The sequence below is a fragment of the Pelobates fuscus genome, chromosome 7, assembly GCF_036172605.1.
Source record: "Pelobates fuscus isolate aPelFus1 chromosome 7, aPelFus1.pri, whole genome shotgun sequence".
NCBI classification, from domain to species: domain Eukaryota; kingdom Metazoa; phylum Chordata; class Amphibia; order Anura; family Pelobatidae; genus Pelobates; species Pelobates fuscus.
This window is the reverse complement of record NC_086323.1, coordinates 111,596,684-111,621,804: the sequence shown is the minus strand read 5'-3', so window position 1 is coordinate 111,621,804 and position 25,121 is coordinate 111,596,684. Positions and strand designations below refer to the sequence as shown.

At 39.7% G+C, this 25,121-nt stretch overlaps 1 protein-coding gene across 1 annotated transcript in view; it reads right to left on the bottom strand.

Moving 5' to 3' along the window:
• Nucleotides 1–229: 229 nt before the first annotated feature.
• The window catches only part of FAM83F (family with sequence similarity 83 member F), a 46,229-nt gene continuing 21,337 nt past the window's right edge, over nucleotides 230–25,121 (bottom strand). Inside the window, exons 2-5 of the mRNA XM_063427430.1 lie at nucleotides 13,264–13,431; nucleotides 12,755–12,876; nucleotides 3,063–3,691; nucleotides 230–948 (exon numbers count right to left, since the gene is read on the bottom strand). Coding sequence (XP_063283500.1) covers nucleotides 881–948; nucleotides 3,063–3,691; nucleotides 12,755–12,876; nucleotides 13,264–13,431 — 987 coding nt within the window. The 3' untranslated portion in view covers nucleotides 230–880. The remainder of the gene's footprint in view (nucleotides 949–3,062; nucleotides 3,692–12,754; nucleotides 12,877–13,263; nucleotides 13,432–25,121) is intronic.

The following is a 25,121-nucleotide window of genomic DNA, read 5'->3' as shown; positions in this document are numbered from 1 at the left end:
AGAAGGTCTGTTGCTTCAGACTGACGTACTAATTGGAATGAAAGATTTCATATTAATAAAAAATGTATATGAGGGGTCGAAACGTCGATCTTCTCCCACGTGTAGTTTTGGGGTGGTTTATTAAACACTTAGAAGATTTGGAAGACCTGTAAGTGCACCCTTTGCTTATTTTGATGTGTGTGTGTGTGTGTGTGTGTGTTTGTGTGTGTATATATATATATAATCAGGTATACCTATTGGAAGTTTTAAAAGGATTCTGCTATACCTGGCCTTAGTCAATACGATTTGCATTATTATTATATTTTATAAGGAAATAAGCAAACCTATTTATTTTTATTAATTCATACCAACTTGAGAATTCACGTAAACAGAAAACACATCAAATAACAATAGTTGTTACATTTTCCAACAAGTCACAATAGCACAGTGCACATGTTGTGTGTTGCAGTTATATGTATTGTGAACTCCTTAAACCGATCCACTTTAATAAAAGTAAATAGATTTAGGGAACGAAAGAAAAAAAACAAAACAAGAGAGGATCGAGCCTTGCATGTACACGGTTACATTCTTTTACCTGATGTAATGTGGTCATATTTACAAAGACATATACAAAACATATTCCCTTTTAATGTGGCACTGTGGCATCAATTTGGCATATATGCAGAAACAATTTTTTTTTAATGAATAAAAAACAAAACAATAGTAAAAAAAAATCCCCAAAATACAAATATTTCCCCAATCCTATTATTTACATCGTCCCTGAGAATTTATAACCTAATACAAAGAAAAACTTAACAGTTTTAATATATTTTTTTTTTCCAGGTTTGAATAAATATAACTGTTCAACATTCAAGGTCTTTGGAGTGATATCTGTAAACCTTTAGGATATAATGCATCTGTCCGGCTGTTTTTGCTTCTCACTTTTTGTAGAGACTGGGCTGATGTTACCTATGGCAGTCAGAAAGAGAGAAAGAAGTGTTTAAAAAGTAGTTCGATAATGGAAAAAAAACGAAACATGCCGGCATTTTGATAATTTAGAAACAAATCAAACACTACTACAAAAACTAAAAATCTTGGTAATGATAATGTAGTGGATGTGGTGCCAGAACTCTCCTGGCACTGTCCCATAACATGTTGTCAAACCATTTATTAACAGTTTGACACTTATGTAGTGTTCCTGATTGCCTGCAGTCCTTACAGTCTGCACCAGTATGTGTTAATTCAAAAGTTCATATTTCACTAACAAGTTTTAACATTACTCTTGGGTTGAGTGTCAGATAATAGTCTCAACCATTGAACAATGTCCAAAACGGATGTTGCCAATGCCAAAATACATGATCTTGATAGGAGGAGAGAGTACCCTTATTTTGATTTAATTGGTGTCTATAGGGGATAATGTCTTTTCAGATACCAGCCCCTCTCATGGAACATTTCTGTGTATGCCATTGCCAAAGTATGAATTCCCGCTGTAGCACATTGTGAGCACCCAACACACCCATGTAAGTTACAAACAATTTTTATATATGTTTTGAAAGCTAACCCTGGGACATTACTGGCAGACTTATGAAATTGTACCCACTACAACACACTGTAGTTGTTATGGTGCTAGAGTGCCTTTAAAAGGGAAATCCATTTAAAAACCTTTACCTTTTAATGTATAGATAACATGTTCAAAAATGAAAGGGGAAAAAAGCTCATCTTTGAAGTTATGTTTTCTTTAATTTCCAAGGTTTGCAGCATCTTTAGCCCTTCATGAATTAGGAGTACAGAGTGTGCTGTTTGTAAGGTAACTTCTTAAGTCATCATTATGTAAAGTGTCACCCTAAGCATACGAACACATTTTGCTGAAGTATAGTATGAAGGTGTCTAGGAAGTCAGCCACTACCTATGGTCAAAGGTTTACCAGCGCATATGCAAAATTTTAAATTAAGCAAATGTAAATTTTTAACCTCAAAAGTACTTTTTATAAAGAACTTAAGTCAAATAAAGAATCTTAATTAAAAACTAGCAAGTGACAGATCTGCTCTTATATTGAACAATTAGGTTCTACCAAGTGGGGGGCCATGTGTGCTTGCGTACCAAGGACTTCCAGTAACAACAAAATAAAAAAAAAAAAAACAATCAAAATTGTTTCATTGTATACAGTAAACAATATGTACTTAATAAACACAAAGTTTAGGCAGCACATGCATTAAGGAGAAAAAAATATATTTATAAAAAAACCTTTTTGAACCAATTACCTTCCTTTGTTTAAAGAAAAATTTTTTTTTAAAAAAATGACAGTCTCAGAATGCATATTTCCTGAACACTAGCTTAGCAAATGATTACTGCACTATCTGTTCATTTACAAACAGAGAATTCACATAATGCTAATTCCGAACTCCAGCAATATTGACACGTCAACAGATTGTATCATATATTCCATTCCTTTCCTATCTAAAAACACAGCCTTTTGATATTTATTGTTCATTGCTAAGGGACAGAGGTGTCTTATCCCATCTAAGATTTTTCCCTGGGTCAAGAAACCTGGATAAAAACTGCTTGGCCAAAAGGTGTAGATATTTTTCTAAACAATAACTAAAACCAAGGATTATCACAGAAAAAGGCACTGAAAAACCTTTTTATACCCTTAAGGGATGTCACGTTTGCTTAACCTTGGTCCTAAAGAGTTCTCTCCAGATCATTCATACAGGACCTATATCAATGACCTGGAGACATCATTTAACGCTTTAGGACCAGGCTATGCCATTCTTTGATACCCTGGATATGATCTCCACCACGACAAGGCTTAAAGCAGCAGACATTTTTCATGTTGGGATCTTAAATCAGTTTGGAGAATGACTTGTCAAGTAAGCTACATTTAAAATGGCTATTTTACAAATTTCATTTGTAATTATTGCAATTGTTTAATTTGCTAAATAATAAAAAAAAAATGCTAGAATCTTTACCATTGTAACATCATAATATAATATTGTATTTTATAATATACTTCTATGATCTTGAACAACTTCAAGAATTCAGATATATCCCTAGAATGAAAAAAATGCATGCGTCTTTCTTACCCGAGGCCCTCAAATCCTGGTGACTGTGGCTTCGTATATTGTGGTTTGGATCAGGTTTTGGTTTATTAAGTAAAACAAAGTCATCTTCAACTACCGTGTCCTGAGCAGTGTTCTGCTGCCTCTTTGAATTAAAAAATTTACTAAATCTTTTGAAGGGCTTATTGGGCCCCGGGACTTCCCCACTTTTAAAAATATCTTTTTTCTTGGTGGAAGAGATTGAGGTTGCTTTTGGAAGGTCATCCAATTTAACAATCTCTGGTAATTCCTGTTCTATAGTAATCAAATCTTCCAAGAATTTGTCCATTCTCTTTTTGCTCTCACTTTCACCATTCTCGTCTGCACTTGGGGGATTTGGTGTTCCAAATCTTAACATTTCACCAGGCGCAACACTCCTTCCCACCACAAGAGAGTACTTGGGGTTTATGAGTTTGCGGGCAACAGTGGAGGAACGTTCTCTGGCACCCATCCTTGGACTTGGTCGAATGTCAGGAATAGACAGCTCTTTGTATAGATTTACTTCTTCTGAGATGGCATAGAGCTCTCTAAACTCTATATCAAATGGTTCTGTGCATTGTCCGGTCATTAAAGTCATTATGTTGCGATCCACTCTGAATGAGCTCCAGGTTAACCTAAGGGGGGTATGTAATATCAGAAATGGAATCAAAGTATGAAAATCAGCAAACTTAACTTTTAGACTTGAAAATATCAGTTTCTTTATTGTGGCAAGTAGTTGAAATGTGCATTGATACATAAGGAAAGTAGCTAAATTCAAACAAACATTATTATGAACGACATGATGCCGTTACAAATTATGATGGCAACCAGCTTAGTCGGATAAAAAGGTATGCAGTCTTTTAAGATTATTTAAACAAGTTTTTTTTCTTTGCTTTATCAATCACATGTTTGTTAAGCAGTTTGAGAGCATAGATATAAAAATCAACAATAAACAAAATTGGAAATTCTGAGGCACTAACAAAAACCTGCAATTATTAGGACAATTGGAAAAGAGACTGTGATGAAAACAAAAAACCAAAACAGGCTGAGTCTAGTCCATAAGAGTCAATCATCCAGGAAAACTGCATATGTATAAATTAAAATGTATAGGGGTTATATGTAAAGTAAGGAAGGGGTGGAGAAGCAGTGGTAGAGGCAGTTTAGAGACAGTTAAACAATGAGAAAATTAGCTGCAAAGACTATTTGTACAAACTTGAAATTTCGAAACGGTTTAAAGAACCACTCTAGGCACCCAGACCACTTCAGCTTAATTTAGTGGTCTGGGTGTCCAGCTAGGGATAACCCATTTTTTTTTATAAACATAGCAGTTTCAGAGAAACTGCTATGTTTATAAATGGGTTAAGCCTTCCCCCTAATCCTCTAGTGACTGTCTCATTGACAGCCGCTAGAGGCGCTTGAGTGATTCTCACTGTGAAAATCACAGTGAGAGCACGCAAGCGTCCATAGGAAAGCATTGTAAATGCTTTCCTATGCGACCGGCTGAATGCGCACGCAGCTCTTGCCGCGCGTGCACATTCAGCCGACGGGGCGGAGAGGAGGAGGAGAGATCCCCGCCCAGCGCTGGAAAAAGGTAAGTTTTACCCCTTTTCCCCTTTCCAGAGCCAGGCGGGAGGGGGACCCTGAGGGTGGGGGCACCCTCCGGGCACTATAGTGCCAGGAAAACGAGTATGTTTTCCTGGCACTAGAGTGGTCCTTTAAGGAAAACTCCAAACACCATAAACACTGCAGCACGCTCCACTTCCTGCCTTCACTACAGCCAACAGAGAGCAATCAGCTGATGCTCCCAGCCCATGAACTAGCCTAAAACTGGAGCTTCAAGATTTCCCAGAGGCTGCAAAAAAAGGCAGGAAGTGGCACCAAGAGGACTACATGGAGAAGTTGACTACTTACAATGGGAGGGCACTGTGGTTTTAAAATGATGCCCTCATAAACCTTTTTATTAAAAATGGAAAGGGTATTGCAGGGAGAAGGGGACTAAACTTGTAGGCAAAAAAAACCCAAACTAATATGGAGGATGGAACCAGGCTGATGAAGTGGAGACCAATTAAGCTGAAATTGTGGTAAAATGTGGGAAATATATCATAAAAAAAGATAGGATTAGGGTATTTGTTGTTGAAGAGAGACAGTTCAAATCCAAGTGCTATGTACCTACAGTATGCCTACTTTCAAACAAAACAAACCAAAAGAAAAATTTGTACTAAATACACCTTGTATTCATGATTGGTAGCATACAGGAAGCTTTATAGGCATGAGAGTGTGACACAGTTTGACATTGTGCGTATTTGGAACTATAATGTCATGTTGGAATTTAACCTACAGCTATTTGTTCATGCTAGCACACTGCATTATTACATTCTGTTTCCTGCTGTATTCCTCCATCACCTGCAGAGTGTCTCCACACACCCATGGGACTGCAGTGATATAGAGACTGCTGCAGAGTTGATTACTTTAAAACGACTATTTTGGTATATAGCAGAGTTTATTTGTCGTTTGTTTTTTATATCTTTATTCAAAACTGGTAAGGTATAAACAACAGCAGTGTAAAATCATTATACATAATGACACCGAATAGGTAATACAGACAGGTATACGAATATCGGTTTTATATATAATGTAATTTTTTGGAACATTTTGAGCTTGTTTTTTTTAGAAAGAAGGAGAAAAAAATAAGGGATTATGTTTGAATTTAATATAGTCCTTCTGTCCATTAACCAATTAATTTGCACGGCTTGTATGAATGTTTTTACTATCCAGATATCATGGTGAGTAATATCCCACGTATATCACTACACCACAACAAAGAATGTCCAGGGGGATGTCATACCCGCTCTAGGCCTTCATCATGCCGCTCCTCTTCCCTCAGCCAACGCTGAACCTCCTCTTTTTGAAGCAGAATCCCTGCATTTGGTTGACGCCAAATGCACCCTCGCCAGAGGAGCGTGCGCACTAACATCATGACATGGAATGCTTGGTTCTGCCATATTTTAATGTAATAGCAGACCAAATCATTTGTGGTCTAAACGCATATATATACACAATACATTACTAATGGTTCGTAATTGTTCCACAACCAGTTATCACACACTTATGCCTATTTAGTTCCTTCTCTGACATAACCTTCTTGCCTTGTCTTGGTCTTAGTAGCTCAAGAGTGCGTTATAGTATTTAGTGTATCTTTCTGGTTTGACTTGGCTTTGTTATTTCAACTTTTCTTCCTTTTGGTTTTCCTGACCGTGGCTTTGTCTACTCTATTATTCTACCTTCTTCAATCTTTGACACTGATCTGTCTCTGGTTATCTGTATTCTATATTAAGAATATATTCTTTGCTCTTACGTTAAGTCCAGCAACTCTACAGTATGGTAATATGTACTTTATCTTTTTATTTATTACCTCCAGCTTGGGTATTGGGGTAGTACTTTGACAGGGGAACACTGATCTAACCATCAGTGTCTGGTCCCAGATGTCTAGGAATTTTGTCCTGGCATCTGGGTGTTTGTCAGCCCATTCAGTGGAGGTGGCGAGAGAGAATGCAGGCGGCTGGCTAAAAGAAGAATGGAAGTGGGCGACGAGGGAGCTGTGATATTCCTGCTCTACATGCTCTGCTCCCACGTGTGCCTAGCAGTAATGATGGGAGTTGGAATGTGTCACTCTGGCCCTGGCATCACTAAACGGCATGTGAGAGAGCAGAGCAAGAAGAGCAGGAAGATGACAGGATCATAGAAGCCACACTGGCCCTCAGGGAAAGGATCCACTCCAGTCTCCCAGAGGTAGTGAGGATGGGTGGGCATAAATGAAAAACAAATAATAATTTGAGAGAGAATGTGTGTGTGTGTGTGTGTGTCAGTATCTGTGTGTATCTGAGAGTGTCTGTCAGTGTGTGTGTGTCTGTTTAGGTGAGTGCCCCGTCCGATCGCATGGGAAAGGTGTTTCTACTCACTTTTTCCCCCAATCCCTGCCAGACCTGCCATTACTCAATGCTTTCCTATGGGGATCTTTTTTGACAATGGACTCCGTGAGGACGTCCAGTGTCAAATAAGTGTGATTTAAGAATCGTGGAAGTGGCCCCTAGTGGCTGTCAGTGAGGCAGTCACTAGTGGCTGGATTAACCCTGCAGTGTAAACATAGCAGCTTCTCTGAAACTGCTATGTTTTCAGTTACAGGGTTAAAACTAGGGGGACCAGGCACCCAGACAACTTCATTGAGCTGAAGTGATCTGGGTGCCTATAATGGTCCTTCAATGAACTCAGACAAGTCAATGCTTTCACATAGGAAAGCATTGGGAGGCTACTGTGCATGCGCCACAAAACGCCACGCTGCGCCAATCATCTCCTCATAGAGATACATTGCATCAATTCATCTTTATAGGGAGTGTTCAGCATCTCCATGCAGAGCATCTGACTCTCTGCCACCAGAAACAGTGTAAACACTGCCTCATCTCTGAAAAGGCAGTGTTTACATTAAAATTCCTGTAGGGACAGGCTTTAGGCACCAGAACTACTACATTAAACTGTAGTGGTTCTGGCAAATATAGCATCCTTTAACCCCTTAAGGACACATGACATGTGTGACATGTCATGATTCCCTTTTATTCCAGAAGTTTGGTCCTTAAGGGGTTAAGTATTGTATTTTTGTTAAAAAATAATAGCTTTGTTAGTCTTAAAAAACAAAACAAAAGGGGGGCGGGACCAACGCTGGAGCCTCATCAATCTCCTAAATTTCACAGAAATATAGAAAATCATCCCGATCAACACGGTAACAGATCGCAGTACCGTAAACTGGACGACGAACTGCGTTGATCAATGCCATTCTCATTCACACCGAGGCACGTAAAACAGAAACGCAAAACTGGGGCCTACCACGACACGAGACACGAGGCCTGAATAAGCTCCTCGACTGCCTATTGGAGGCATACGACACGAGCAAGCCAGACTCCTACCCAACGACACCACAGCCACACGCCCAAACAATGGGGCGCAGCACGCAAAAACCCGAAAGGGATATTGGGGTCATGCTCCAACGACCGGCAGCACCAAAAACACTGCCTAGAGAGACCGAAGAAACACCGACAGCAGCACCCGCGACCTTGAGCACTACCGGGGACACCTCACCCCCTCCACCATCTGAGAAACCCATGAGCCTACAACTAACCGACAGCTCAGCCCCAACCACCAAGGGCGACCTAAAAATGCTCCTCTCGGACTTACGCAAGATGATGGAGGTGGACCGGGCACTGCTCAGGAAGGAGATCCAAGCTAACACCACTCGCATAATAGCAGCGGAGGACGACCTCAAATCAACCCAATCCACAATGATCTCCCTGGGCAGCTCGGTGGACCGACTCCACACTCAACGGCTCCATATCTCCCAGAGGGTGACCACCCTAGAGGACCAACATCGCCGCAACAATATAAAGATACGGGGCGTACCGACCGACACAACGGTAGAAGAACTACCTCATTACACCCGGAGGCTGCTGGCGTCCATACTGTCATCCGCAGTAGCTAAGAAAATCACCTTAGCTGGCATATACCGCCTCACCAACGCAGCGAACCCCTCTCCCAGCACACCGAGAGATGTTATCACGCACCTCCCTTGCTGACAAAACTCACGTTATGTCAGCTCTACGAGGCAAAACGCCCCTGCAGTTCGAAGGCACATACTTGAACTTTTTCCAAGACCTCTCCAAAACAACCCTGCAGTGGCGCAGATCCATGGGACCCGTCACAGCTCACCTCCGTTCCTCGGGGATACCCTACAGATGGGGAACAATGGGATCCCTAGTGGTGACACATAATGGAGCTACACACACACTCCACTCGATAGCAGACTCACAGACGTTCCTAACAGCTCTGGGACTACCACACTCGGACACAGGAGCATCTGCCGGAACCTCCAGTAGCAGCTGGGACCCAGCCAACATCGAACCCTTCGTACCCAGAGGCCCAAATACACATGGGACTTGATTGCCCAACCCCTGAAAGGGACTCCTGACGATACACCGGCCATGAGAAATTGGACACATGGCATCCATGACGACCAAAAAGTTGAATTGCTCTTTTCTGTTTAAAATCCTGTTTACCGTTAGGGGTCTGCTGTTTATCGTTATGATTATGCGCACACACCAGATACAGCATAACACTGACCGCAGACCACGACTGACAGATCGGGACAATACGCACCTCTACCGACCCAGGTGAGAAATACCCTCCCCCCCCCCCCCAGGTAAGGGGCACATCACTCAGCAGGGAAAGGGGCCATGAGACACAACGCCACAATATCAAAGAATAGATATGAGAAGCCAGACACACACTCATGACAGAGCACCCCTATCTCACTATGAACGCCTGACAGACCCTACACATGCATTACTGTGCGGAACTACCCCATATGTCCTGCAACTTTACAGCCCGCATACCAGCACTACAAGCCAGGTCCCTCGGATCACCACTCACCCGCACGACTATACAACTCTCGTAAGCTACACCCCGACTGACCTTGATAGACTACTCTCAGATAACACCACACATAAAATGGTGCGGACAAACTAAAACCACAAGAACCGTAGTTTAAAATATTGTATGATACCGATATTTGATGCAGACAACTGTTTTTGTCAATTATACATGCACTGCAAAAATAAAGAATTAAAAAAAAAAACTGGCTCCTAATGTTTTTAGCTGATTCCAGCAAATATGCCTAGCCCTGTCCTATCCCAATGTCACGAGGAGTATACAAAAACTTGCAGGAAACCGGAAATCCAAACAGGAGAGACAAAAATAGGCATATTACCGGGCCTTAGAGTGGCTGCACTTTACATAAATAGACAGAGAGGGACAAAGTCAGAAACTAGCCGAGGTCAGGTTGATAGACAGACAGAAATATGACAAACAAGTCAGGTCAGGATTCCAGAGATACATAAATATCCAAACAACTAGCAAAGGTCAAAACCAGAAATACAAACAAACTTAATGGACACACTAATCGAGTGCCAAGATAGAAACCACGATGGAGAACTGAATAAGGGTCTAAGCAGCCAGTACCTTGGTGTTATACACTATCTTCCCCTAACAAAATTTTCTCTTTCAGGTATGTTTATAAATGCTGACAAAATGTAAATTATTGATTGTGCAATGTAGACACGTATTAAAGTGTTAAGCTATTAACTTTTTGCTCTCTTTTTACAGGCCTACCCGAACATCGGTTTCGGCACACCACAATCAACTTAGGCACCACTAACATAATTCGGCTTATTGTCCCCGACCACAAATATAGGGTTACTTGTGTTCTAAATTTGTTCATGTCACCCCTGCAACTCCAAAGAGTACGAGAACAAGGTTGTCTATATGAAGTGGACACGCCTGAATCGGAAGAGGCATCACACATATGTTTGACATACAAGGACGTGCCATTTTAGCGGGCAGCGTCTGAATCTCTATGGGAAGACAAGCAGTGCGACTGAGCAGGTAATTTGGCACACTCGATCTGAGAAAAGGACCGATTTAACGGTGATCGATCAGGTAAGTATCCTGACAGATTTACACATGCCCCATTGGAAGATCTCTTCACCTGACAGGGGGAGAAGAGAGGGAGTCTGATCCGTGTTATCATGCAGAGCTGGCTACGGTGTTAAGTTTCTCTTTCCTGCAGCTGCTGAAGACACTTCCCTAGCTGAGAGGCATACCCAATAATGCAATCTGACCAAGTTTAGAGTAACTTTTCAAAGTTTCATTGTTCTTATTTTGGTTTCTATATTTATTTAAAAATTGTTTGTATAAAACAATATTGTCAAGTGAGCCATGTCACTTTAAAACATGTGATCCAATCCTGGAGGAGGACAAAGTAAAAGAAAAAACAACAGCAGAGAGTGAAAATCAAATATATAGAATAGATTAGAACAATCCACAGTTAGAAAGAGGAACAAAAAAATAAAAAAACCTAAAAGGTCAACTAGTGAGAGCATTGTAATCCACGCTGCATGCATTGTTTAGCATACGTGTGAAGTGTGTCTTTTTTTTTCCATTGTACAAAAGTGCAGATTTTAACAGAAATCAGGAGCACCTGCCTTGCTTAGACATCTTATTGAGCAGCAATAAGAAGTTTCTGATTGGACAATCACAGAAAGTCTGGGCGGGGTTAGAAGGGGAGGGCTTGCAAAGACTTCAGGCAAGAGAACTGCAGCTTTTTCAAGCCATACAAAAAAAATGGATGATTAAATGTATGCACATTTTCATTGGGTATATCTGCTAAACAGTGATGTTTTGTATTTTGGTAGACGAGTGTCCCTTAATAGGAGTTATAGTTGTGGTATAAGCATTGTTTAGAATTATTCAGTTTAAGGTAAGAGTTACGGTTGGGGTACATAGGATGTTTAATTTTAAGAAGATTAACAACATAAGAGGTGTTGCGGTATAAGGGCAGTTTAGGATTACTATGGTTAAAGTTGGGTTAAATTTAGTATTGGGGTGCATTAGGTTTAGTTTTTAAGAGGAATTAAACATAGAATTAAGTTAAAAGGTGTATTTTCAGGTTTAAACTTTGAGCGTGGGAGTTTGAAGGGTTATTTGTAAAGTAGTCAGCCTCCTATGTTTTCTGTAGACCAGCCAGAATGATATTAGATTGCAGGAGCTGTTATACAGTGTGCATCACTCAGAGCTTCCCCTGCAAGGCATTTCCTGTTTGAGAGGCTGTAAGTGGGGAGATGGGAAGTGATCATTTCCACTTCCTGTCCAGCCTCTCACACAGACACTAGAGGAGCTTGGACAGCACTGAAGTTTACACCCTCTATAACTATTCCTGCAGGACTGCTATTAAGGCTGACTGGACTACAGAGGACATTAGCCAAGGCTCCTGGTACTTATCTCTCCTAACCATCCTATTTAAGCTCAAAAAGCCACATTAGAAGTGCTAAAAACAGGTGCCCCCCTAGTGATCAGGTGCCTACTCTGCCTAATGGGAAATGGGTTTGATATTCAAAACAGATGTTTGTAATTGAAACACTTCATCTCACATCATTAAAGGAAAACAGTCTTTATTTTTATTACTGAAAATGTTTGATTGCATGTGGTTCAACTGGAACTTTTTTATTACATGTAAATACACTTTATTTATGCTTCATCTTACACTAAGATGCTATATGAACAATATTTATATAAAACCATGTTTTACATGAATTTCTGTAGAATGTCCCTTTAAAAAAACAAAAACAAACATGCTAATAAAAGGGACAGTTTCTTGTGAGATAGGAAAATGTAGAATTTTTTTTTTTAGTAATTCCAATATATGTTCATATCATGGAGTTCATTAAGTTCCAGACAGGTTCTATGTATAAAGGTTCCCATGATAGTTTGGGTGCAGAATTATCTCTGGTATTGGATTTACATATATCCATACTAAGAACAAGCAAGACAGAGAGTTCTATTCAATCCCTTATAAATGCACATTTTGAAAAAAAATCATGGTTTGATAATATATATATATCTATATCTATATCTATATCTATATCTATATCTATATATATATATATATTTTTTTTTTACTTTTAACTTTTGAGTAGAAGCTCCATCATATGAAAAACACTCACTCAATCGCTCCAAAATGTGAAAAGATAATGAAATCTAAAATATTAGATAGACTAGAAGAAAGGGGGTGTCGAGGAGAATACAAATAATGTGCTTACCTGAATGAACCAAATGCCACCTTATCACCATCCACCATAACATACTTGTGTGAGAGGGAGCCTTTGATTTTACCACGGGGTAAGTAAAACCCCACCCCTGTTACGTATCTGACTCGAATGTTCTACAAAACACAGGAAAAAAAAAACAGTCACCCCTAAGCTTACAGTGTTCGGCAGAAGAGGTTTTTCTTTGTTTGTTTGTATGGGTTTTTTTTTTTTATACCTTTATGAGGAACAAAAGTTTATATGGAAACGGAGGCTTCTCTGGTAATTACACCATACTGGAAATCGTCTAGAACTTATGTTGACCTTTTTTTTTTTTTTTTTTACAAATTTTTGCTTTACATGTATATTAACAGTCCTGCACACAGCCAGGGCACACATTGCACTGTTTCTATTCCTCTGCGTATTTTGTTCAATGAATAAGGCAGAGGTAATGTTTTTTGTTTAATTGTTTTAACAAAGATGACTAGAAAAAAAAAAAAAAAAACACATAAAATCCACTTTACCCGAAGCTGAAAGCTGGAGAGATCCATCAGTTCACACATCTCCAAAAAATGCTTCACTCCCTCTTCTCCTAGAATAATGTAGACAGGAACAATGCGCTTCTCCGCCGCAATCAGAACATCTTTGAATACCTCACGGTCTGTAAACAGGTCCATGACAATGGCAATGACCTGAAGAACACAGAGAGTGAACACCATTAGAATATAATTTTGCACTTGTCCATCATATATAGGTTATAAGAAAGCCCTGCATAGTAGTTTGGGCAGATTTATGACTTTTGAAAGATAATCTAGATATGCAATGTCAAATTGCAAACCTAATATTTCACCAAAATAGTGAAGAAATAAAAAGGTTTTAATTGTAACCTTCAGAAGAGATGCTTTAACATTTTCCCAATTAAGTTCTAACATCAACCATTTTTTTCAGTGCCAGTGAAACCATGTGATTTAAATAAACAAAAAAGGGTAAGATATATAAAGGTATAGATAAAATTAGGCTGGTTATTAGACTTGACTCTTCTACAAGAGAGACATGATATAGAAAATAAATATTATGGAGTTTTTTTTAATGAAAGCACAAAACAACAACATCATGTGGCCACTAGCCAACTGGTCTTTTCACATGGGAGTCACTAATCCCTACTCCTCTCCCCACACAGATCCATATTCCCAGATGCAAACACACACACTTACATCTGGACATACAGTGTATTGATAGGGAGCTGGAAATTGATGTTCTGTCTTGGTCCTGCTCCTACACAATAGAGTTGTGAGTCCTGTTTGAAGTTCCCTACCCTCGCAATGCCACTTGTTGCTACTCAACATTGGAGGAAGCCAACCAGCAGCTCAACTACAAGAATGTTCAGTCAAACATCAGACAGTATCTGACTAGGCTGCCTAGTAAGATGTGCATGCTGCTTTCACACCTACGCCAGTGGTGTGAGACTATTGATCCACATAGTTGAAAAAAGACAAAACCCTATTTCCCATCATGTCCAATGTTCATAAATAACACTAAAGGATTTAAGGAAACACTGCAATTTTGCATTTTTATTCAATTCATTTTCTTCTTCTTTTTTTTTTTTTTTTTTAGAGTATTGAGGTAGGAGACAGAGTATTAAAATCAGAGGTGTCTGACTCTATATCCCCGAATGAACTTCCCCATTTTATTTGTCATCTAGACAGGGGCGGGCTGGGCTGGGGGGCAGGGAGGCAATTGCCCCCCAGGCCGCCCTAAATCCTTTTAAGACCAGCCGCGGCGGGCCGGCCCTTTAAATGCTGCAGCCGCCTGAGCGCTCTGTAAAGAGCCTCAGGCGGCTGCAGGACAGATTCTTACTACGTAAGTAGTACAGTATAGAATGGTCAAAGACAAGCCGAGGTCGAGGGTAACAGAAGACAGGTAAGCGAGAGACAAGCCGAATCAAGGGTAACAGAGATAAGCAGAGTAAGGTAAACAAGCCGGGTCAAAACCAAAAGGGATAATAGAATACACAAGCACTGAGTGACTAGAACAAGCTAGAACCACGACAGGGCAATGAGCTAATGAAAGAAGCTCTGTTAAATACCCTGTTCAGAGCAGTAACCACGCCTCCGAGGCGTCCTGATTGGTCCTGCAGCAATTGAGTGACAGGTCGTTCCGGAGGAGTGTCCTGATGACAACTTCCTGCCTAGATGCTGTAAAAGGCAGTCACTCCCTCGCGGCCGGCCTTGCATGACCGGATAGACCGTGGAGAAGGGAGCCATCAGGCCGTCTGGATGGAGGAACAGCTAAGTCTCTACCTCTTTCAAAGCTTGTAGACTTGTCTATTCACAAAATAATTCAAGTAGAATGACTGTTTAGCAGCAATAATGTAAAGCTTAAAGGTAGACTTTAGTGTCAGGAAAGCAAACATGTATTAAACATGTGTTAACCTAACTAACTATTTTGGTCCTCAGCCCCCTTGCATCACTTTTAAAACTTTGTCAAATTTTCCATAACAATGTCATTTATAAGATATGTTAGTAATTGTGTGTATGATCAAATATTTCTATGACAATAAAAGCAAATGGGGAAAAAAAACACACAACACTACACGACACAAAACAAAACAATTATAGGGGACTTAGTGAAATCTATAGAAAATGGTCATGATTGTTTTTAAATAAGCTTACAAGAACATGAGGGAATATTTACTTACAAGGACAGGGGAGTTAATTGGAGCCACTTCAACTTTTACTGTGAATTTTAGTCAGGTGGTCCCGAAACCCCAACGTAATTTAACCTGACTGGGTTATACAGCAACTCTATTGTAGATCAGGTCACCACCATGAGAACCATGAGTCATATGTAATACCCCAGAATGTGCTCATGGCTGGTATTACTAGGTGAATATATTCACATCAAGACTCCAACCACTAATGTCTAAGAGTATGAATGGACTGGAAACTCTCTTAACCAATATGTATGCGCTTGTAAAGTAGCACAATATGAACTTTAATATTTGCTCAAAGGGACACTATAGGCACCCAGAACACTTCATCTCATTGAAGTGGTCTGGGTGCACTGTCCCTGTTCCTTTAACCTTGCAATGTAAAACAATGCAGTTTATATTGCAGTGCTAAAACTGCCTCTAGTGACGGTCTGCGAGACAGTCACAAGAGGCGCATCCTGCAGTTTCAGGGAGTTGGTAGCTATCAATCCGCATGGTAATCTAAATAATATTCTGATGTATTATACCGCACACAAGCAAAGTGAAAGAAATAAAAAGGGAACAGCCCAAAACAACAACTACTATGAAAGAGAACAGGACGAGAGTATAAATCAAAAGAGAAACCAAACACTAATAATTATAATGATTATAATCTGCTTTGTAATGAACGCCTGAGTGCTTACGTATGGACAGGTGTATGCAAAACCCCAACTAAGCTGCTTTCTCCTTTCACCTGGATTCTACATTTATTGATTTAACAATGACTGGCTTTCTCTGTAGTTTCTGTAAACTGTAGAGGGAAATTATACAATTGTAAATCCTTCCACAATTCAAGGTAATCTTGCTTGCCAGCAGATGTAAGATTACAGAATGATCCTTTACGGAAAAACTTGGGAGATATCCGACATAAGCAGGGTAATCTCACTCGTATATGAAACATTTCAAAAAAGAGCTATATTATTTATGATGTCATCCAAAAATTTAAAGGAACACTCCAATCACCCCAACCTATGGTGCCAGGCGTGCCCTTCTATGTAAGTAGTCAATCTGTTTGTCAGTGGTTTGACAACTGATCTGAGGTCCACTGAGCAACAGTCAACTTCTCCATTTGTACAGGGCTTAGCTCTGTGGTTGGGAGCTTTCAGCTGACACTCTCAGTCAATGAACTGGCCCTATAGGTTGCAGGAGGTTCCAGCTCTCAATGGAAGAACTGACCAGCACCTGATGGACCATAGGGAAGCTTTCAAACAGTAGAACGGTTTAACTACTTACATAGGTGTTCTCTTAATAAAGAATAGCATTGCCTTGCTTGCTGTTTTACTTGTATCCTACATTGTATAAAGTTACACTTTCTTGAAGTCTCTAAAAAATGTAGTTTGAGGTGGTTTTCTTCTCTCACTTATACTTTCCATCTATCTATCTATCTACCTCTTTATTGTACATTTCTGCAATCTTAGTTTTTGGTCATTTAGAGTTTTTGTTTGTAACTGCAAAATAAATTATGATAGATAGATCATATAGACTGTAAGCTCATTGTGTTCTTCTTTTTTTTTTTTTTTTTTTTTCGTCTGTAAGAAGAATATGGGTTAAGATATATCTATTTATGATGGAGTTAAGGTATACAAGATGCCCATTTTGGGATAAAAATTGTTTTAGAAATATGTGGAATAAATCACTTACTATAGAAACATAGAGATAGAGAAACAATTTACCATAATTATATTTGTAACTGAAAAGTTTATAGAGCACGTTATAATTGAAAGTTTCTATAATTATATGTCACTATTGAATTTGTTAAGGGTAATAAGAAAAATAAGCTTAAATTGAGGAATGACAACACGAGTGTTTTTTTTTTTTTTATTTATTTTTTTTTTATTTAGGTTTGAGATATATTTACTATTGATCCAGTAAAGGATTTTAAGTTATGAGATGCCCGTTGTGGGGCTAAAATAGTTTTAGGAAAGTGTGGAACAATTACTTAGTATAGAAACATAGATAAAGGGGAGGGGAGAGAAATAATCTCTACAATTATATTAGTAATCTAAGAGTCTTATAGAGAACGTTATAACCAAAAGCTTGCACAAGCACACGGTACTACTGAATCGGTCAAGGGTAATATGGAGAACAAGTTTAAAACGAGGAATGATAACATGAGTGCTTTTTTTTTTTTCCTCTCTCCCTCTCCCTCTCCCTCCCCCAGTCGCCCCTCCTCGACTCTTACTTAGAGTTCCGCCTGATGCTTATATTAAGCATAAATCTCGGAGTAGGGATCTACTCACGAGACGGGGGCTATCCGCTAGAGACTAAGGTTAGTCCTAGGCGAGATAGGCAAAGATGTGGTACCAGAAAAGGTTCCCGATTAATGTATTGTTGTTTGTTATGAACATGTGTTATCTGAAGGGTCTTAAAGGCAAGAGGCTAGAAAATAGAGAGAGAGAAGGTAAATATGGTTAAGTTTTTGTCTATACATGCTCAGGGCCTAAACACTATGCATAAAAGATCTATGATACGAAACCAAATGATAAAAGAAAAGATTGATATCTGCTTAGTCCAGGAGACACACTGGAGACAAAATGAGAAACCCACATGGGGAGGTAATACGTTTCCAATTATCCTACATGCATCTATGAAAGACAAAAAGAAAAGAGGTGTAGCAATGATAATATCGGACAGAGTTAAGTGGGAGAAACTCTATCAGGATTTAGACACGGAAGGCAGATTTATGATTTTGGTGGCGAAGATAAATGACGTGAAATTCACCATAGTTAATTTATATCTTCCGAATGTGGCTCCAGTTTCCCAATTAAAGAAAATATTAAACAAAGCGGATTTGGTTAAAACAGGGATATATATAGTGGCGGGCGACTTTAATTGCATACTGGATCCACAAAAAGATAAAAAACTGTCGAAAGGGAGCTCATTGAACAAAGCATTAATTAAAAACGCTAGTTCTTTGACCAACATTAAAAATAATTATGATTTATTTGACGTCTGGCGCCTCCAAAATCCGGATGTAAGAGATTATACTCATCTATCGAGAGTTTATTACACATACTCAAGAATTGACATGATTTGGGGAAATATGAATCTAGTAGACAACTTGACTAGGATAGATATTGTGGAAAACGTCTGGTCGGACCATAGTATGTATATATTTGAACTAAAAGACAATTTGACAGCTAGAAGTAATGCAACTTGGAAACTAAATAATTACTTGCTATATAATAAACATAGCAAGTCCAAGTTGGAGAATCTGATAAAATGCTTTTTTAAGGAGAATGACCCTTTGGATACCTCAAACCTTAACACCTGGTGCTGTTTTAAAGCAGTGGTAAGAGGCTATCTTATAAAGCTAAATCATGAAGCTAAAGGTAAAGAAAAAAGACTAGGAGACCTGTATATTGAACTCTATAAGCTTACAACTGATAATAAAAATGAGCCTACTATGGAGAGAGGTAGAAGAATAGCAGAAGTTCAAAAAAATATTTTACAATGTTTAAATATTAAGATAGCAAATAATATCAAGAAATTAAAACTTAGATTCTACTGTAGAGGGAATAAAACAGACAAGATGTTAACTAATAAGCTGAGGAAACAACAGGCTAAGGCGCGCATATCCAAGATTGTATATAACTCAAATACCTATATAAATCCAAAAGAGATTGGAGACTGTTTTAGAGATTACTACGGGTCTCTATACAATCTTCCCGTAGAAACCTCAGTAACAAAGATTAAAGAATATTTAACCAGTACAAAGCTAAAAAAAATAGACCAAATTCAGAAAGATAGTTTGAATAAAGTGATTACAGAGGACGAGGTGATTAGGGCTATATCCAAAACCCAGAAGTTAAAAACACCAGGCCCAGATGGTTTTTCTAATTTGTTTTTCCATACTTATAAATCTATTTTGAGTTCACATCTAGCACTAGCGTTTAATGACGCAGTGAAAATAGGTAGCTTCCCGGAAGAGATGACAAGAGCAAATATGCTTCCCATCTTGAAACAAGGAAAAGATCCAGCTGTAGTATCCAGCTACCGTCCCATCTCTCTAATCAATTCAGATGTAAAAATATTCTCATCCATTCTGGCAGACCGCCTTAAAAGTATTATTAAAACTCTTATCTATAATGACCAAATAGGTTTCATACCAGATAGATGGGTGGGCTCCAATTCAAGAAGAATAATAAGCATTATAGACAACGCTAACAAGAAACATATTCCTCTTATGACCCTAGCAGTCGACGCAGAAAAAGCCTTCGATAGGCTAAACTGGAAGTTTTTAGAACTAACCCTAGAAGCCTATGGAATAGATGGCTGGATGATAAGAGGAATTATGGCCCTATATAAAAATCCTTCTACTAGAATAGTAGGCCCCAATGTATGTTCAGATTGGGTATCAGTAAATAATGGAGTCAGACAAGGGTGCCCGCTCTCACCTCTATTATATATCCTCTCAATAGAACCCTTAGCGGAAAATATTAGAAACAATGTAGATATAATGGGATACAAAATAGGAGAAAAAGAACTAAAAATTAGTCTTTATGCGGACGACATCCTTCTGACAATCACTGACCCAATTAGATCTCTGAAGCATTTGATGGAAGAAGTTAGACGGTATAGCCAACTAGCAAATTATAAACTTAACAATGAAAAAACAGTCGTGATGAGTATTGAATTGGATAAAAAGTCAAGAGAGGAAATTAGTAATCTCTATGCATTTACATGGGCACCTCAGAAGTTCGACTGCTTAGGAATAACCATTACGAAAAATATAGAGAGAATGATGGAAGAAAATTTTTTAAGTCTGTTAAAAAGTACAAACTTACTACTCAAAGATTGGAGAAATGCGCAGATTACCTGGTGGGGTCGTATTAAGGTCATCAACTCCTATATTATCCCTAAGTGGAACTATTTATTTCAAATGATTCCACTCAGGGTTCCAGATAGTTGGTTGACATTATTACAGAATAATTTAGAGAACTTTATTAATAAAGGTAAGAAAAATAGAATAAACAGGAAAATCTTATCATTAAAAACCAAGGACGGTGGATTAAATTTTCCCAATATAAGAGTTATATATTGGGCAAACGTGATTACACATATGTACAGGTCCCAGACGGTGACGGCTAAGAAAGAAAGTTGGTTTTGTATGGAAATGGAAGATCTAGGTCTAAAAAGTTCAGAGGGCATATTATGGAATACAAAACCTTTAATGAAAATGGAGATAGATATTAAAAATAATATTATATGGGCTCAAATGGTGCCAGTCTGGGAGGAAATTAAAATGAAAATGTCTCTAAAACATGCGATTTTGGATACAGCAAACTTGAGAATAATAGAAGTTAATATGAGAGACATCTCTCTAGATAGCTGGCGAACCCAGGGAATATATAAAGTCTCGCAGATATTAGGTGCAGTTAACATATTGCCTTTTGATATTATTTTACAGAAATTCCATCTGTCCCAGCGAGAAGTATTTACGTACCTGAGACTTAAATATTTCCTGCAGAAACACCTTAGCAAAGAACTTGGAAAAGCGTCTATGATGATAAAAAATATTTTCTCAAACCAGACTGTACCAAAAGTCCTAGCTAAAGCAATAGAAGCTATAAGAAACATGAATGAAGTGGTTAGCTTCCCTCAGAAAACTAAATGGGAAAATGATCTGAAATGCCCTCTAGATCAGGATGAGTGGTGTAAAGCTATAAATATTACTCGCCGACAGGTCCAATGCTTAAATCTATTAGAATCTTACTATAAGGTCATCTATAGATGGTATCTAGTCCCTAGTAAGCTGTCCCAGATGTACCCAGGGGTATCCTCTAAATGTTGGAGATGCGATAAAGAAGTAGGCTCATTTACCCATATCTGGTGGAGTTGTTCAAAAATCCAGAGCTCTATAAAGAGAATGCTAAGATGCATAAAAGAGATAGCCGGAATAGAGTTAGAAATGAAACCTGAGATAGTCTTGCTACACATGCACTGGCCAAAGATGGTCTATAGTATCAGATGTTTTGTTATTCATTGCTTTATCGCATTCAAAATTGTCTTAGCACGGAATTGGAAATCAAACCAAACGATCAACTGGGATATGATTAAGGACCAAATCCGTCTTCAGACAATGATGGAGAGAGATTTGAGCATCCCATATTTGAATGCTCCCAAAAGAAGAGACCTATGGCAAAGGTGGTTTAACAAAATTGAAAATCGGCTATAAAGCATATTAGGACATACCTGAGCTCAGAAAGAATTAGAGCCATGAGTTAAGGATATATCTCCTCTCAATGCCTGACCCGGCAGATAACACTGTATTGTGTTTGTATTTTGTATTTTGTACTTTGTATTATGTAAATGTGTTAAATGTGTTAATTATGTTAAAACAGTATTGGACTTATGTAGCCCTAGTGTTAAATGTATGTGTGTAAGAAATTAAATAAAAGAATTTATACTGTAAAAAAAAAAAAAAAAAAAAAAAAAAAAAAAAGAAGAACACAGGGGGGGTGAGGAGAACACACAGAGGGAGGAGTGAGAAGAACACAGGGAGGGTGGGGGGGGGGATGAGAAGAGCACAGGGAGGGTGGGTGAGTGTGAGAAGAGACCGCTAGGGGAGGGTGGGGGAGAGGAGAGACCACTAAGGGGCAGGGGAGAGCTCTAAGGGACAGAAGGGACAGCTCTATAGGACAGGGGGCAAGACAGGGAGCTCTTTAACACTACGCGCACACACACAAACACACACACAATGCATCCCTATACATACACAGAAACACAACATGCTTCCCTTACACACAGAGAAACACACAATGCATCCATTACACACACACACAATGCAACCCTTACACACAAAGACAATGCATCATTTGCACACATACACAGAAACATACAATGCAAACCCTTACACACACATGCAAACACACACACTGTTTTTCTTACATACACACAGAAACACAATGCATCTCTTACACTCAATGCACACACATACAGACACACACCTTGCATCCCTTATGCATACAAACACAGATTCACACAATGCATCCCTTACACACAACCAGAAACACATAATACATCCCTTATACACAAATACACACTGCTTCCACTACACACAAACACACTGCATCACCTGCACAAACTGGTATCCCTATACACTACATACCATAAGCACACATATTAGATCCTCTACAATAACACATCCCCTACACACTCCACTCCCTGTGAGCGAACTCATGGGTGGGTGGAACATATAAGTGGACTTATGAGTGGGCCTTATGGGCATACTCACCGTCAGACCCTGGGGCCCAGACCTTGAGCTGTGTAAGAGGCCCCCAAAAAATGGAGCTGCTTCCAATTCACCTAGAACATTGAATTTTGTGACCACAGTTGCAAACAGCCTCCAGAGATCCTGTTCTACACCAGACCAGTGGAGCCAAACTGCAGCCCATCATCATCCTCATCTAATTGTAGGTAGGCAATCTATTATATTATTAGTGACACTAATCTATAATTTACCTCACATTAAAGCGACACTATAGCTTAATGAAGTGGTTCTGGTGTCTATAGCTGGTCCCTGCAGGCTTTTTAATGTAAACACACACTGTGTGCAGCACTGGCGTTAGTTCATATGGCAGATCATATGGGTGGGGCATTGTGATGTCACATGGGGGGGGCGGCAAATTTATATTTTGTCTAGGGCGGCAAAAATCCTTGCACCGGCTCTGATCCTGGGCAGGTGCACCAGTCTACTGGTGACCCACAGGAGGGGAGTGCACTGATTGCACTGCACTCTCCTCCTGCCCAGACCCGTCTTGACCGCAGTGCAAGTGCCCTCTGCCCTCTGCCCCTAATTTACAGTGGCTCACAACAAGCAGTGCCTGGAACCCTTTGCAGAGACGGAAACAAAGAGGTTCTGCGGCAGCTGGCCGTCCTGCAAGCATTACATTAAACAGCTGTTCCCCATGCAGCCACAGGTGGCGTTGTGCTGGGAGACTGATTACTCTTCACTTCCTCCCAGCCTACAGAGCAGCGCATGGGGGAGAGAGAGGAGGAGGCATGATTTAATCTTACAATAAATCCTCTAAGCAAACCTTTATAAATTTGGGGGGATCAGCTCTGTTTTCACAGTTTATTGGTGTTTACTCTGATGTCTGTATTAATATGTCTAAGTAGTAACGTCAGTGTGTGTCAGCAGGGCCAGCCGTTGGGGTGGGCAAGCTGTGCGGTCACGCAGGGTGCCATGACAACAGAGGCACCTGGCGGCCAACACAGCTCACAAGTTGGGTACACCAGCATATTCAATTTAAACGATTCGCTGGTGGTCCACTGGTGCGCACCAGCAGTAGGTGCAGTCAGATCATATCCTCTCCCTCGTGGTTCCGGCGCTCAGTTAGTGAGTCAGAGCACAGGCTCAGAGATTCTCAGCCTGTGCTCTGACAACATTGAAAGTCAGAGCCGTGAAGGAGCGGGTATGGCAAAGAGCTACTGATTAGCATAACATCAATATCCGTTATAAAACCAGGAAAAGGTGGGCATGGATGGTGAACTGATTTGGTGGCGCAATGGGCCACTTGACTGGTTTTGCCCCCCAGGCCAAAGGCTGCCAGCCCTCCCCTGCATCTAGAGGCCTCCACAATTCCTGGAAAAGAAGCTACACAAATTATTTTTGATGGGACTTATCATATTGCTAAATCCCATCAATCACCTAATGTTGCCTCTAGAGACATTATTCTCAGATGTCAGTCTAACATGGATAAACCAAGGTTAATGAATGCATTTTAAGAGAAACACCATACGAGTTCGAATCCCACCATCTAACATTTTCCCAAGATCTACATCGCTCTTCACTACTTTGCAGAAAATCTATACAACCTATAACTCCACGCAGAGGGAATCTTGTATCGATAGTCTGCTCCACGGACACTGATGGTCCTCAGAGATGGTAAGCTGTTGATCTCTGCTCCAGAGGAAGCACCTAATGTATTTCAAACACTTGGCCTGGAGTAACCATTGCAAGCCCCACAACACTATCATCTAACAGAAATTGGGATGTGTAACGGAGCTCCAGTACTCCAACCAAGTACCTCCGTTGATGGATGCTCCTAGTGCTTCCCGATGGCTCCAAGCACTTCTCCAGACACCATAAGCACTGCAGACCGAACCTCTCTTCCTGCAGAGAGCGAAGCTGGAACAAGCTCTTAAAAGAGCTTAGTGATTATAGCTAGGGGAGTATGTAGAGTATAGCAATCCCCCAGTGTAAATGCAGCCTTTTCCCCCCAATCATGAGACGAGGCTTTATGTTGAGGGTCAAAACAGGAACTCAGCAGTCTGAGGGTTTATTGGCACTTACATGCAACTTTTTACACAATGGTACCACCCACATGGTTTTGTGGCACAGCCAATCAAAACACGTGCAATATAGTTAAACACTCCCATTCATTCCAGCAAAATCCTCCCCTTTGCCTGTGATATAATTACTGTACACATGGGTTAACATAATTATCACAGGCAGGAAAATATACAGTTTTATATATTCATAACTCACAAAATATCCATACAATCTCCATAAAGTTAGTTACATATTATTAATCAGCATACTTCAAATACAAACATACCCAAAAATCAGACAATTCCCTCCAGTGGTTAAAAAGTTAGCTAGAAGAACAGATATATTTGTGGAGACGG